This window comes from Gallinula chloropus, assembly GCF_964237585.1.
Source record: "Gallinula chloropus genome assembly, chromosome: 10".
In the NCBI taxonomy this organism is placed as follows: Eukaryota; Metazoa; Chordata; class Aves; order Gruiformes; family Rallidae; genus Gallinula; species Gallinula chloropus.
The window spans coordinates 13,409,175-13,426,064 of NC_140095.1; the positions used below are offsets into that span (position 1 = coordinate 13,409,175).

Genomic DNA, 16,890 nt, shown 5'->3' on the forward strand with positions numbered 1-16,890 from the left:
GCATGTGACACAAGACAGGCCATGCTTGTCTTAGTTCAAGTTCATTAGTCTAATTGATGCCAGCAAGCTACTAGCAAGACAGGGAGACAGCAACCACCAGAACCACTCCTTGGTCAACCACCAGCCAGTACTGCATGCAGAGCATCCTGATGGGCTGCTCTGGTGAAGGACAGGTTTGCTCCTACCCTCTTGTTCACCTCCATGTGCATCTCATGCTGCCTGTACTGCAACCTACATGTCACTTGCCAGGCTTGAATTTATGCTGTCAAGATGACAGCATCTTTTCTTTTAATATAGATAATGGGAGCTTTTCCATATGCACTCCTATACCCACAGAAAAGATTTAGCACAGTAGGCTGTCTTGAAATAAAGCCACATAGAGAGGGAGGAAAAGCAGAAAGACCTTTTTTTTCTGCTTTCTTCCTAGAAGCAAATTTTCCCATAATTTCCCAATCTTCCATAGCTGATAGCGTTGATAAGATAAAAAGGAATGACATTAAAAAGGCCTAGGAAAATAATAATCTCTTAAAAATCAAGTCATAGCCAGAACTCCCTTGCCTTTTGCAAGTTAAAGACCAAAAATTAAGCAAAATTGAGTGACTGTTTTTTCGTTTCACCTTCACAAAGCTGTACTGCTCATAGATGTGGAAAAAGTTTAGGACTTAACACACCATAATATTTTAGTTTGTGTGCTGGCTAGAAATATTATTGGAATAACATTTACTCTCTTTAATGAAAGACCTGTTCATACTCCCCCTCAGATTGCTGGATTTTCATATGTTTTACAGACTAGATTTTCCTTTATTACCAGCTTAAGTTTATTTTTACTTTACACAGCTTACATATGCAATTCTAGCTTAGAGAATTCCATATTAAACAACATTAGCTCTACCTACTCCTACCAGCAAAAACCTGCAGCCAGCTAGCACACAAACCCACTCTCAGACACGGGTGTCAGATGAAGTGTAAGTAGTATTTAAGCAAGAAAAACTTCTTTGAAACGTACAGACTTACAGCACATATTGATACCAAAAGCTACACAACATACCGTGGTGCAGGACACAGGAAGCCTCCAACAAGGGGGCAAGGTCATAAATGAGAAGAAAGGAAAACCAGGTTGTTTCCCCTGGCAAGAGTTAAACCCGATGCTCAAGTTTACCATGTTGAAATCTTACTGTACCTTGTCACCCTTCTTTACTGTCCTGGTTGTCAATTTACCGATGGCTTTCTTGGCAGCATCTCCGAGACGACGCTAATAAAGTGACAAAGAGAAGAACACAAGTTAACCCTGATAATCAAGCTTCGTTACTGTCCTTTATAACGACTTATTTGAGCTCAGTTGCAAAACACACCAAGGCAGTAGGCCAAAATAGAAGACAAAAAAGCATATGCAGCAAAGGCCACAGTTAGAGATTCCTCAGGAATGGAAAAAACACCCCAACAGTTGAGCCTGGAAATGCACTCTGTAGGCACAGACCGTGTAAGAGCCCACAGAAGAGATCCACATTTGTGTGACAAAGCTAATCAAACCCAGCCAGCAGGATAAAAGCTGAAGCAACATGCCTTCCTGATGATTTCCATTATATTCTGCTCATACCACTTTTTCCCAGTGTGCTGCTGTAATATACCCCTTATTTTCTTCTTAGGCTTAAATTATTACTTCCTCCCCTCCTGCACCCCTCCCAAGCAATCTGATTGTATTCCGAGATGTGAGAGATCCTCTCAGTGTAACCTGGTTTCTCTCACTGTTACCTGAAGCCACCAGGATCTCAAAAGAAATATGGGTCAGGCAATCTAAATAAGCCAATACAGACTTAAATAAAGCTGAAAGAGTGATTTGAAGATGAACCTCAATGTGACTGCAGACGCCAAGCTACTTTGTGTATTTTAAGCTGGTTTTATGACCACTACAGTTGGAGGGAAGGAGCCATTTCAGCAATTCAAGTGCCGACTCCGACTGCAGTGCCCTGTTCCCAGCCAGCCAAGGAAGGCTGTTTGCCAGCTGGTCCACGGGAGCCCAAAGATGGGGTACAGAGTGGAACAAAGCTTGTGTTGTCTTGTTTCAGGAATCCCAGACATCAGATTTGGTTTACATTGACAGGAAAAGGGGAAGTTCATGTATTTCATCTTTCGCCTCCGTCTTGCACTAAGCACTCAGTCTTTGAGACAGGCTGTTTCTAAGAACATGAACTGCACCTATCAAAGCAATAAATGGCTGGGTTTTGTGCCCACCTTTATACCACTGAAAATCAAATCCTTCACAAGGTATAACCCCTGTGTCTGGGTTTCAGTTTTGGTTTGTACACAAAGACCTCAGATGTCCACCACAACCAACTGTACCACTGTTACTCGAGATTTTTTTGTGCGTGGTTTCCACAGAAAAAGAGCTCTTATATTTTTAGAACACAGATTTAGAGAAAAAAGCAGCAGATACTCAGTCCCAACTACTGAAGTGTACCCAAGTAAGAAATGCTGCATCAGAAACAGAGCTGGGATGGGGAAATTTTCTGCTTCCTGAAGTCAGAAATCTCATCCTAACTTCAACATGTGAGGAAATGGTCAATTAAAGCAAATATAAATCACACATCCTGGAACAAGCATATTGGCCTGAGTACTTAGTAACACAGAACGCACTGGCACACCACTGGAACAGATAATCACTGCATAAACAGAAGAGTGATTATTAAGAAGAACAAGGTTGAAAAGGATTTAACTGAAACGCTCAACACTTCAACTGTGTGCAGTACTTATATTTAGTTGTACTGCATGTGATTGCAAACGCTCCAAGAAATTTTAAAGAAAGATTGTTTTCTTATTGGAAGTGTAATTTTTAAGGTATACCTTATGCTAACATTGGAAATTTGCTATTTTGCAAAGTTAGGGCACAGGCAGGCAGCATATGCTTGCTTTTAAAACCCAGACCTTTATTGCTGGTAAAAGCCACCGCCGCTTGCAGAAGTGTTCCATACCCCTGTCAGAAGTGCACAAAAGTAGTGATGGGAAATATCTACAAATCACTGCATGGTTTTGATGTGTTTTGTATTTTTTAAAGTGTGCCTGGACATAACTTAAAAAGATCATAGCCTAACCCAAGTTATTTTATCACTAACAGTACTGTCTTCTCTCTGTGAAAGCTCTCAAAGCTCTTTAAAAACAAGCTGTAGCTGTCGCCACCTTCTTATTAAAGTTTAATAAGATCAGCTTTTTAAACCACATAAAATTTTCATCAAGTTTCTCCTGACCTTTGTGAAAATCTAAAGAAAGAAAAAAGGTCATAAGAGCCCTATCCCCGTGGAGCAACTGTTTTGAAACATGGACATGTGGAAGAAGCCTAGAACCATGTAGGGGATGCAGTAGGCACAATTTAGTATTCCATGGACATCCATTGAGTTGCAGTTATATTTAAACTTTCACCATCCCAAAGGGACGACACTAAGTACCAGTTACAGTGTGGTCATTTAAGAATGACATCCTTAGGAATATCTACGGGATGCCCATGGGACCTGCAGAATCAAGCACTATTTATAGAAACTAAAAAGGAAATCCTTTGTCACAACTGAAGCTTTTTAAGTTTGCATTTCTTTTAGGTTTGACAAAGCACCAAAGCACTGCCTCACAGCGAGCTCCTCTAACTTGGGGGAAAGGGGAGGACAGCAATTAGAGGTCATCAGGTTTGTAAGTTAGCCATGACAGAGAGATGGAAGAGGCAAAGAGAGCACAGTGGATTTCCTGAGGTTTACTGACCCTTCTCAATAAAAGCCAGGACACACTACAGAGGCAGTGAGTCATTAAGTCCATTCTAGTAAAATATTTACTTCTAAAGTTGAATCCATATTTGATCTGATGACTAGATTTAGTCAAGATATGAGTATGGTTATACTTAATTCAGCTTTTAAACAAATTAAGAGTTGAAAAAGAATGTAAGAAAAGGTATACTGGATGAAGTTTTACAGAAAATATATGATGAGGACAATGCAGCAGTCTTTACCAAGTGTGATCTTGAATAAAACTGAAAGTTAATACACATGGTTAAGCAGCTCTATATCTTAGTTTTCTAACCCTAACATTCCTGACATCAGGGTCTGGACCCGATGATCTCTCAAGGTCCCTTCCAACCCCTATGATTATAGTCTGCAAATACCTTTACACAACTTCTGAACAACCTTAACTATTACTGAAGCTATCCTTAAAACCTTAAAAACACTGATAAAATTCATAACAGTAGCTCTGTGTTCCCCTGCACCACACAATTCAACTTTCCTCCCCATTTCCAATGTACATACAGTATGCACTATTCAGCCAATAGAACTTCCATCATCTTCTTGGACTCACACCTATCAAAACCCAAATATTTTTCTTCAGATCTTCTTTCCTGTCATGAAAGAAGATCTTGTATTGGTGCTGTTTAGGATGAAAACCTATATGAAAATCCTTGTCTGGCAACATGTTATGCCTGGGAACAAATTGGATCTGAACACTAATTTAATGGACATTCCTTAGACATTCTTTTTGACTGCTGTATATGGGAATATCACCTCCACACTTAAGAAAAAAGAAAAGGAGTCCCCTTACCTGATTCCTGTCACGTGCACTTGTGTACCTGATCTTCTGGATGAAGTAAAAAATTAACCATGCTGAAGAAATTATCATCAAAACAATGAATGATATTGACACAAAGACTAGAGAGCCCCGACTGAAGTTTTTTGGAGGAACACGGGACCCCACTGCTATTGCCATCAGGACAGAGATATTCTTCTCCAAGTAATTCAGGATCTCCTTAACCTTTGATTCTGTAATCATGACAGCAACAATGTCTCCAGTTCCTATAAAAAGAGAAAAATATTTAATTTACATTTAAGTTTAACATGGTATGCCACTGTCAAGATTTTCCAAATTCAAAGCCATCTGACAGCTTAGAGATTTTAATCTAAACCATCCATGGCACACAGAACATGCTGCCAGGCACACAACTCATGGCTTGTCCTTCAACCCCAGATATGCAGAACTTCCTCACAGTGAGGGTGAGGGAGCCCTGGGACAGGCTACCCCAGATATGCAGAACTTCCTCACAGTGAGGGAGCCCTGGGACAGGCTGCCCAGGGGGGTGTGGAGTCTCCTTCTCTGGAGATATTCAAGCCCTGTCTGGATGCCTCCCTGTGCGACCTGTCCTAGGGACCCTGCTTTGGCAGGGGGGTTGGACTCAAGGATCTCTGGAGGTCCCTTCCAATCCCTGTGATTCTGTAATTTTCAAATTAGGGCTTTAACCTGCAAACTGTCTGCAGCTCCACACACACCAACAGATCTCCATCAGTGGCTACCAGTACTTCCCACATGACAATTACTGTGTGCAGTCTGAACTAGCTTTCAAAAGTGCATTGGTTCCAGCTTGGAAGCTGTGAGTACCTAAACAGCCAACTCCCAGACGAACATTTAGAAGATGAGTTCACTGATACTGCTGGGGTGGTCTTGGTATACACAGTGCTGCGTAGAAGTTGCTCCAGAGAGTTATGTAAGGTCTGCTCTATGGTTATGTGGCTTTCACATGCCACCAAGGTTGTCAAGGACCTGGAAATCATAATTACAGCACAGAAGCAACAGACTCAAACTTCTACCTACATTGCTTCAGACAGAAGTGAAAGTAAAATGAGTAACTCTGGCTGCAAAGTAGAAGAGAAATGAAAAGCACTTGGCAGAAGTTTGAGAGCTGATATTACCACCCATACAAAGAAATGCTTCTAAGATTGCAAAGAGGCTGTCAGCCTCACCAGCTCCATTCTGAACGTGTATCCCATCTGGTTTTCAGAGCATCTTCCTCTAGACTACTTCCTGTCCCAAAGGGAAAAATCTTAGTACAAGGATAATAAGAGAATCAAATCACAAGACTTGCTGAAAAGAACAAAATCACCTCCACAGCGGAGAGAGCACCTCTGCTTTGGAGACCCCATAAAAAAAAAGAGGATCTTGAACTCTGGGCAATTCTGATCTAAGTTCAAAGCAAGCAAAGTTTATAAGAAAACCAAAGCCAGAAAGAAAAAAGCCTTACGAGCACCATTACTATTCCATCCAGATCTATTTGCTTCCTATACTAAAACCCTTTTCAAGACCTATTTTCAAAATGCTTGCAAAGTCTGCTCATCTGTTTGCTCCATCTGCTTGCTCCAATTCACATTCCCTCTGAGAGGAACTGCATAATGCAAGCAACTCCAGCACTGAAATTCCGGATATAGAGTGAATTTAAGTTATAGAGAACCTAGTGTGACAGTGAGAACATGAGGTCCTATTTTAATGCAAGGAATCTGTTAAAAATCTTCTAATCAAAATCTGACTTTGAAGAAGTTACTGTATCCACAAAATGATGTATAAAACCCAAAAGAGCAGCGTCTTTGAAACCCAAGGCACAGTAAATCAGGATGACAGGCCCAGGCAGCTACATAATTTTCCAAAATGGGGGCTTTACTGCAGTTTACCAGTCTTGTGTGTTATCTCCTTAGGCTTTCCAGCCACCACGTCAAATAGTGACTTTTGTATAAGTCACTACGATCAATTTTCAGAGCAAGCTCCCTAATGTTAGTGTTATGGATTATACCAACAGAAGTACTCAGTGAATCAAAGATGATAACCTCAGAAATTAAGAAATACACAATAAATTCCATATTGCCAAAATTGCTTTGCCTGAGAAATTTTAACTTTTCTTTATTCAAAATTGAAATGGTAAAGACATTCATGCCTTGTCCTAGTAACATGGGTCTACATAGGAAAAGAATACTCAGTGTTTCCTTCTGAATGAGTGTTTTTGAAACAAGGGTCAGTTGCTCAAAAGTTCTGCAAAGCAAACAAAACCCAGCACAGTTTAGAGATAGATCTTATTTAAACACTAGTGCATCACATACTCACACAAGGTTCATTTTAGTCCAGCTGTCCAGAGACCCTTCAGTTTGAGATCTTGTAAACAAAGACATTTAATATGCAGCAATACTCAGAAACAAAGTAAAAATCCACCACTTGCTTTATTTTCAGAAGCCATCTATTCAGATTGCTATTTGTCCAGTTGGGAAGAGTCCCTGCCCAGACTTGCACCACTTAATTACAGGACAAGAGCCACCCTTCCTGCAAGATTCTGTATGTAGATGCAGCACATGATCCTGCAATCACAAAACCCTGCAGCTCAGATGGTGCAAGATCATTCAGGAGCAGATAATTTATACTGCCTGCTACTTTCCATAGGCTTCACATCCAGTTCAGGTAGTGAAGGCAGGCAGGGAAGGGCACGAGGGAACTGTATTCCCCAGAGCAGATGTTCTGCAAAGCTTCCTCAGTAGGTATTTATTTACACCAAGGAATTAAGTTAGTACCAAAATATCAGTCAGAAGCACTCAATGGAGCATTCTGACATGATTTACAGCAATATGCAAAGCAAAGCTGACTAAAATCTTCTGATACTAATCCAGTTTGGTCTGAATCAAAAGCTGTAGCCTCTACCTATTCCCTGCTGCCCAGGGAATGTGACAAAGCTGACAATCTGTCATGTGTTTTATATAAAGCCCAGCACAAAGGGGACCTCTGGCATTACTGCAAAGTGATTTGCATTCCAAATGACTCAACTAGGAGCAGCCAAAGTGCTACTGCTGCTTCTGACCCCGCGAGAGCCAAGGAGAACTGCAGAAGAGAGAAATAAATTGTGCCTGTTTAACAGACTGAAGCTCAGTGGAAACTGGGACTTGGTTCATCCATATTTTTGTCAGGAGCATCACCCTCAATAATTTTAGCAAGAGCTCCCTGTTTGAGAACAATTGGGGGCAGGAGGAGGCACCAATTCATTTATTTTAAGCACCTTGAAACCTTGTATTTCTGAAACTTCAGCAGAAAAAAAAAATCCTCAGGTGAAGACAGAAAGACTAACAGTGCCTGTAAAAGTTAGAATATGATCTTACAACATAACCTTAAGAAAAGGAATTCTCTTCAGCCAAGAACAGAATGTCCAGAGAAAAGAAGCTGGAATGCTAACGAAAGCCAATGAACTACACAGCCACAGATGACAAGCTGGGACAGACGGTAGGCATAAGATAAATATTGACGCCCTTAAATATAAATCATTTAATTGCTATCATCCAAGCCCAGGCAGCTCTTCCTAGCTTGCAATTTTACCATGTGCATGCTTAATTAGTATAGTTATACAACTTGATGTACAAAAAGGGATGGAGTTGCAATTAATCATTTAATCTGTGTACAATTACGTTGGGAGAAGAACAGAGGACTTAAAAGCTGAGGAGACACTAAAAACAAAAAGATGGGGCAAACAGCAACATCTAGAAGTTTCCTGTAGGGCTCCTAAGGAACCTGCTTTGCTCTCATTAATCTATCCATATCTCCTAGCAGTTCTAGAAGAGCCTGTTTGGAAAGTCGATAGAAAGTCACCTCAAAGAAAAATTAATAGTCTTATCACAAGCAAATAATTGTTTCCTTCTGCACTTGTTTCATTGATTCTTGGCTACCAGATGTTTGTCTGAAGCTCAAAATATGGACAACTACACCCAGGATACCAAGCTAAAGACATCCATGGTTCAAAAAGCAGACTTCAGACACCTTCCATCCATCTACCACGCTCTGGAGGATGCAGGGAATGGCAGCCTGGCATAATGCAGCTGCCAACAGCTGTTTTTTTTTTTTAATCCTTGAGCTTCTGAGCAGCCCAAGCAGCTGCTTGGTCAATATTCAGGGCGAAGGACAAGTGAAAAAATTCCTCCTGGGCATCTGAGCAACCTGGCACCAAACCACTGCTGCAGCTGCAGTGCTTCAACCAACCCCTTGTAGATGGAGAGGGCAGAACCTGAGATCCTATCTCAACCACCTGTAAGAGGCAGCAAACTATTTTGATTTGATGTAACAAGGTTGGCTGAGAACTGAGACTTAAATCAGATAGTCAAAACAAAGGTTAGCACTTTTCTAATGGCTGATATTTTCAGCTAGAGTCCTTGTAATTTCCTAAGTCTTTGATAGCCCCTGCTGACACTGCAGACACAGCATGAGGCAGATAGACTGCACTCATCTCACATTTGCAAAAGAACTTTGTTCTCTCTTTAAATAGCAGACAATATTTAATTGTGACTGAATCCTTTCATGGCTTCATCCTGAAAACCTGAATTTTAACACACATTTATCTGAAAAATTCTGCTGGTGGAAACTTCAGAGATCTTCCTTAAAAACAGCAAACAAAATCCCCACCTTCCTAATAAAGGTAAAGAATGGTGCAGTCACTTGTAGGCTGGAACGAGGGCATGATTCAGACACTCAAATGCCACAGTCTATTTGACTGCAACAATCAGAACATCATAATGATAATGTAATTGGAAATAAAACTGCCCATCTTCACAAATCAGACTTCCCTATTCTTCTATTAAAGTCCTGTAACTGTATGCTAAGCATTTCTGAACACGCTGCATCAAAGATCATGCTATTTAGTAGCCAGGGAAGGGCTCAGTCCTATTACCATGAGTGACAGATTCTTTTTGGAACAACATTAAATAACACTGAAACTACTCCAATAGAATTTGGGAGCCCACAAAACTACAAATGAAGAGCTATGGTTATATATGAAGTTTTGAGAGACCAATTTCTAGTTCTGTGAAAGCACCAGAAATTATCTGAGCCGCAAAGAAACAGAGGCAGATGCAAGAATTATCCCTACAAGGTAAGGGATATAATCCATGGAATCCAGAAGGGGAAGTGAGGGAAGGAAAAGGCACACTGAAATGCATGCAAAACTGCACTGCTAGAAAAGGTGAGCCTGGGGAGCACAGCTTTTATGTATGAATTCTGCAGGACTTAACATTGGGGAAAAATATACAATTTATTCAGATACCTTAAATTTTTGGTCTAAACCAGAATAATTCATCATGAAGAATAAGTCCTAACATTCCAAACCAAGCTTTTGGAAAAGCAGACACCCAGAGGAAGAGCCTTGGCATATCTTCAGAGTGATTAAAAACAGGTCTAGCTGCACATATTTTTATTTTGATCTAATCAGAAAGTAAACAAGAGCACATCCAAGCTGTCAACACAAGTGCAATCTCAAGAGTAAAATATGTTGTTTGAGATGTCCCAAATCAAATATCTCTGAAAACAGAAAAAAAATACATAATATTTGTCAGTGATTTAGTTCTTAGTAAGGGAAGAATTTAATGCCCAGAATATACATCAATTTTATAATGAGACTGGATAGCATTTTAAAGTATTTATTGTCCTTTCACCTTTGTAATACTGAAAATGTTGAACTCTTGTCTGTATGTAAACATGTACTTTAGGATGCTTATTTTATATAGTGTCATACACTAGAACACCTTAGGACAATGCCGTGAGATAACTGTGAAGGGCAGCAGTATGTACAACTGTTACCTACAAGTCTGGCAGTCACAGGATGCAGCAGTTAAATACAACCAGTGGAGCAACCAGCCACCCCGAAACATCAAGGAAGTGGTTGCAGAAATCACAAGTCTCTTTGCTATACAAACCTATGCAAAACAACTTGAAAACCACCAAAAGCTTGTGAGGTTAAAACTTGAAATCTGACTATTTAAGAGGACAAAGACGAAGATATTCAAGTTTAGTGTGGAATGGGCGTCTGAACTGCAACTGAAATAGTCCATTTATGTCTGTAGAACATACAAAACTCTTCGACTGCAACAATAAAAGCTTCAAGAGATTTTACTCTGACAGGTTAACAGAGGACACCACACTATCCCTCTAAATATGATTACAGATGCTTCAGTGTTTTGCAACACACCAGGCATTGCTGTACGGCCAACAGACGTGTGATGGAGCTTCACAAAGCTCTGCTCCTTTAAGGAAAACAGGCATATGATTGAGGCATATGATTAGAAAACCAGGACCAGCAAGAGGAGCTTTCCAAAGATGGGTGTGACACAACTCAAAATAAATATTAAAGCCTAATCATATTCTTGTTGTGCTAGCCTGGAGCATGTTAAGTCCATAGGTGGTAAATAATACTCTTATAAGCAAAAATGATCTTCCCAACGTCAACTCTCCTTCATCAAACAAGAAACAATGCCTCAGTTCTTGCTGTATTTTCCATCAGCTTTATAATCTACTGTGACCAAGAGTTCCTAAAAGGAGAGCTAAACAGCAACATCAGTTGAGGAAGCTGTTGGGCCATATTTAGAGCACAAGTGCTGACACCTTATTTCATAACCCAGTTGCTCTATTCTGACACTCAACGAGAGGTTTCTTAAGGAGACATTTGCATGAAATCAAAACAGGTAGTTGCAGCTATATCCTCCTGCTTCATTCACAAGGCCAAACCACGCTGATACACGTGAGATGGTGAAGCTGTACCCCTGGATTTCCTCAAGCTTGACAAGGCCAGTTGCCTCGCTGCTACACCCAGTATACCCCACTCAAGAAAACCAACTCTTAGAGTCTCTCAAAAATGCAATACTATTAGTATGTAGGGGAGTTGTTGGACTTTGGCTTCATTGCAGATCATTTCCTCTTCATGAACCTCACCCCAGAGAGCTCCTTTTTATCTTCCATTGCAAGTACACTAAGTACTATTAGAAAAAATTAAGATCCTTCTATTAAGATACCAGATGTGCCTGTCTCTTTTCTAAGCATCCCACAAATTCCTGAATCCCTGCTCCACCTTGATTTTTGAAAGCAAAACCATGCACCTTCATCACTGCTGATAGACACCAGGAGGGCAGATTCATGGTTGGGCTGAGAAGGGCTGAGCACCCAAAGGGAAAACTTCCATTTCTCTGGAACCACCATTACAGCGGAGTTCACTTCAAATGGTCCAGATGCTGGGGTTTCTTCTGGTCTCACATCCCAGTCTCCCCTTTTGACTGACTCAACCATTCTATTTCTATTACATAACCCCTTTCTGGGGAAAAGGACTTTTACCTCCTGAAAGTTACATTTATATATATTTCTAATGCACATGACCTCCTGGGTTTTGTTCCACTAGGGAAAGCCAAGCCTAGATAAAGGAAAAGCAGACAGATGTTGCAATGATTTTACAGACATTTCACTCTGTTTTTCTCTTTTAGCTTCTTCACATCTACTTGTGCTGCCCTTTTTTTGACAGAGGAAACGGACATTCCACTCAATACCGGAAGAATAAAAAACCTCAGTACAAAGGAATTTATCATTTTAACATCCCCTTTCCACAACCTATGCACAGATTTAGGTTGGTTTGGGTTTCTCCCCCCCCCCCCAGCTTTACAAGGCATTCAACTATATATTATGGTGAGTAAACTGCATTTGCAGTCCTAGTTAATGACTACTTTTACTGTGAAGGTATTAGCATGCTAACAAAGTAGATCAAATTTTGTGTTCAAACACTGAACAAGTGCAAATGAATCAAAAGCAGAAGGGTCAGATTGAGTTTTGACTAGAGAAATGGTGTAATCCTAACACATGACAACCCACTGAATAAAAGTTTTATGCCACAATTCTACATATTTCCAAATTACATCTTTTTCTCTTCAAAAGATATTTCTGCTTATTTGAAAACAGCCTTTCTCCAGGCATACTTCTGACCCAGGTCCAAAACATATTACCTTAGAACTGGATTTAACACCCTATCAGTGCCACATTCTTAATTAATCAATAATATTAATGTCATACAGACCTTACTGGTCCATTCATCAATTTAAGACACTTGTGTTTGATAACTAAAACTCCCCATAGTCTTATATTCTGCAGTGTGACCAGGTGCTAGTAGGTGGCTCTGATTTCACTATTTCTAGATAGCAGTTTGTATTCCCCATGATGGAAGGTGGAGCTATAAAACCCAGGGATTTCTAAGAACAGTAAGCTGTCACACTCATGTATTTCTTCAAGCTCCATACAAGTTCCATACAGAGCTATCAATTTGAACAGTCATTCCAAACAAATTCAGCAGGAAAGCCTTACCAGAGGACACTACAAAACATTTAGAGCTTCATAAATAGCATATTCTTAGATTAGTAACATAAATGTGGTTCCACCGAATCCATAGGTTTTGGGAATTACTCTGTTGCTGGAGCTCAGACTTTGGATAAGAAAAAGAAGGTAATTACTTACAGTCACTAACAGTCCCCTGGGCCTTTTCAGTCACAGAACTAATTACCCTTCCAGCTAGCTAAGGAAAAAATGAGATGCTGTGGACAAGGCTTATATCATGCAGTAACACTAGTAAGAAGTTCTGCAAGGCACTGAGGCTACGTTAGCTTTGTAAAGGGGTTTTCCCGGCTTGTCTTGAAGTGTGTCCTTATGGTTCAGAATCTGTGCTTCAAACACTCTCCTCTCCACATCTCCTTAAGTGTCAGACACCTCCATCTACTGTGTGACAGATTTTCTTGATGGATACACCTCCAAGAAATGCAGTGGGAAAGAGCTAAAGTACTGTTGACACTTGTTCTCCATATTTTCAATTAGCAAATGCAAACAGTATAAAACTACCAAAGATGTGTAAACTATGGATGGTTAGACTATTGATTGGTTTGCCTTTTTAAGGCTTCAACTTTAATGACTCATCTCTCCTTCCTTTCCACTAGTATTCCAGGGTTAATTAGTAATAAGTTATAACAACAGTATACAATAAAATTAGTCTGGAGCTTTGGATTAAAAGTAGGTCTCAGCAATCCAGGGAAAGTTTTGCAGTTGATTTGGTATAGACCCAAAATATTAATCAGCACACATTTGTGTAAAATCATCTCCAGTGCAGCCTGCCATGGCTTTCACACACCAGTTCAGCTTAGGGTTACATAAAGAGACATTGTGAGGAAGAGGCAAGCAGCAGGGGAAGAGACGTGCTGCATTCAGTGAGAGTGCCACAACAAAGAGCAGCAATCCCATTGCTGGATCTCTGCAGTATATTCTACCCACACCAAATTAGGGCAAGAATGAGGAATAACCATTAGATGGCAACAACTCCAAATCACTTCCTGTCCCTCCTGCCTCTGACACAGTGACCTAAAATAATCCACGTAAGATACACTCAGTTTTATCACAGTTCAAAGGAAGCACAGCCCTGGCTTCTGGTGCTAGTGTGCTTCTGAAGCACAGGCACACAAGGAGCCCTCCCCTTGAAAAGAACCTGTTTCTGGGAGCCAGCACTGGGCAGCTCTCCCACAGTACCAGAGCAGGGGAATGTCACCTTCTGTGCACACCACGGGACAGAGACACCTTCTTGCAGAAAACAAATGCATTGTTTCTTCAGAAGTGCCACCAAGTTTGAGCCTGATGAGATGTTTGCAGCTTGTTTTGAAGATTCTATCAGGTAAATTCTCTGCAAAAAGGGTTATGTTAGAAGGTGTTTAAATATTTCAGGAGATTTGTTCAGCATGGCTAAATGGTAGTTATTGGAATCCAGCAACTCCACTTTGACAGGCTCATCTATATGTATCTTTTTCTGTTTATATTTGTTCCACAAATTTTGAATATGAAATTTTCTATAAATCCAAATAAAAGTTTAGATTTTAACAGATGTTGAATATAAAATGTAACTACTTTGTACTTGACAGAACTATCTCCACCACACACACAAAAAAGAATTAAAATGCTATTTTACCTGCATTTCCTTCCTATTCCCATAATTGATTATAGAGGAGACAGCTACTACATATTTGCTCTACCACACAGGCTCCTTTTTACATTAGACAGTATTCATTCTGCTTTAACAGAAGTAGCAAGCAAAACCACCCATAAAACTGCCTTCCTGCCAGTGATATCATAGTCTAACATAACCTATGCTGGGAAAGATGCCCTTCACTTAGGTTGGTAGAGGACATCTACAAGAACGTGGAAAATAAACTTATTTTCCATGCACATAACAGTACACACAAGGATACACACAAAGAAGAATAAAATAATATTGTAAATAACATTAACAGAGATAAATCTATTAAAACAAAGCTCAACTCCTGAAGGTCAATACCTTCTTTAAAGCTCAACTTGAAGTTGAAGGGGCAAAGATTTGGTTGACTATCTCACAAGAAGCAGCAAATTCTGATATTAGCAATGGCAAACATTCCTTTGGCATGGTGACAGCAGACTGATTCAAGAGTGACAGCTGCTATCTAGCCACCAGAAGGAATTTACATGCTTCTAAGAAATATGTTGAATATGAACAAATTTCCTTCCATAAGATAAAATTTTCAAGTGCCTGTACAAGCTTAAAATAACTTGGGTAAATTATTAATTCCATAGGTGAGAGCTGCTTACTGAGCTCTTTTCATAGGGAACCACCTCTCTGCAGGTGGGAAACATACATAAATCTATGCAATATTACACTGAGCTTTAGCACAGAGTTGCTTAAACTGGTGATTGGAATTCATGCAAATATCAAAAAATACCCAAGCATGCAGTTCACAGAGGGTGCATTATCAGCAGCTGCTGCCTTGCTCTCCCTTCAACTAGGAAGATAGAATATTCCTCAGGTTTGGCATACAGCAGTGTAAAAGTTGTGTTACAGTGATATAAAATGACACGAGGTCTATTTTTACTTGTCTGTGGGAAGAAGTGGAGAGCCACAACCACGGTCATCGTACAGCTGCAAGAGTGATGAATGCATTTTATAAAGCATAGGGGAAGGCTGCACAGCACTAGACATCACATGGAAATAAGACCAACGTGGTGCTTCACCTTCATTTTCACTTTCTATCACCTCTACTTAACAGATATTTAACAAACATCAGCAGAACAGCTATCAAGTGCACAGGGTCAACTCCTCACAACATTTAGGGATAGAAAATACTGAAGTGATGTAGCACACCAGAATACCTCATTAGTTAGATGATGTAGTCATTTGTCACCTAAAAACCATACAAAGAGCGATTTGGGGGAAAAGGCAGAAAAAATGAAGACCAGAGAGGGCCCTGGATGTGTGTCAGACTGCTTTACACACACTTATCTGAGTAGGCTCATCACATAAGCACAGGTTCCTGAATCCATATCTCACTGGGAATAACTGTCACTGGTGGAAATGCTGAGCCAAACACTAAAGGACTAGTCTACACCTGCGTTACACACACTTGCAGTTCTTACATCAAGCAAACAGGAAGCTTTTTTATAGGAAGCTCTGCACAGCACAGATTGCTACAGAGATCCCTTACATGACTGTAAGGCAATCAAAACAAAAGCTGTGGAGCAACATTCCTCTTCATTACACTAAGGTAGTACTTCAGTTCCAGATAATTACTTTCATTCTATCACGTAGCTTGAACACTTCAAGTCCAGTACTGAGATAGTGTCTACAAGCCCTTATCAGTGACACATCACAGCATAGCAGGGTCTGAAAACCCTTAGCTAAAAACCAGTATTTCAAATACACAAAGATAAAATATGCATCATCTCCAGTAGTTACATTTCTTTTTGCCATTTACCATGAGTAAGAACAAATATTTGGAAGAGAACATGCTGAAGACAATATTAGCTTTTTTCCCCAATATCAAGTATCCAAACAGTTGCCTGGCTAGCTTACAAGACACCACTTTAACCACATCAGCTCTCCACTTGAGACATTATTTCAACCTACCAGAACCACTAAACCGATTTCAAAGGCAACACACTGGTCCTCAGAGCTGAATCACCAAGTGAACTGGGATTTTTCCTCATTTATTTCCTAATAAAAGACAAACACCATTCCATTCCTATGAAAGCACCTGCCAAATCTAATAGCATTATGAGAAAGAAGTACTAAAATGAAACTCAAACCCATTATATCAGAGCAATCAATGCTAGAGCTGTGGTGTTATTAGTAGTCTTTCTTTTTTTTGCCTCCATAAGGTATTCCAGGCAACAGAAGTCAGACTGCTAAACAGCCTTCAGACCTCACCATCTCACAGGTATTTGAAAGAGACCAGAGCTGACAGTGTGGGAGGGTATTACATC

The 16,890-nt window shown here is 40.1% G+C and overlaps 1 protein-coding gene across 1 annotated transcript in view; it reads right to left on the bottom strand.

The window, feature by feature from the left end:
• Positions 1-16,890, bottom strand: part of RNF130 (ring finger protein 130) — a 42,115-nt gene that overhangs the window by 13,776 nt on the left and 11,449 nt on the right. The window contains exons 3-4 of the mRNA XM_084268827.1: positions 4,573-4,823; positions 1,181-1,252 (exon numbers count right to left, since the gene is read on the bottom strand). Of these exons, the coding sequence (XP_084124953.1) occupies positions 1,181-1,252; positions 4,573-4,823 (323 nt within the window). The remainder of the gene's footprint in view (positions 1-1,180; positions 1,253-4,572; positions 4,824-16,890) is intronic.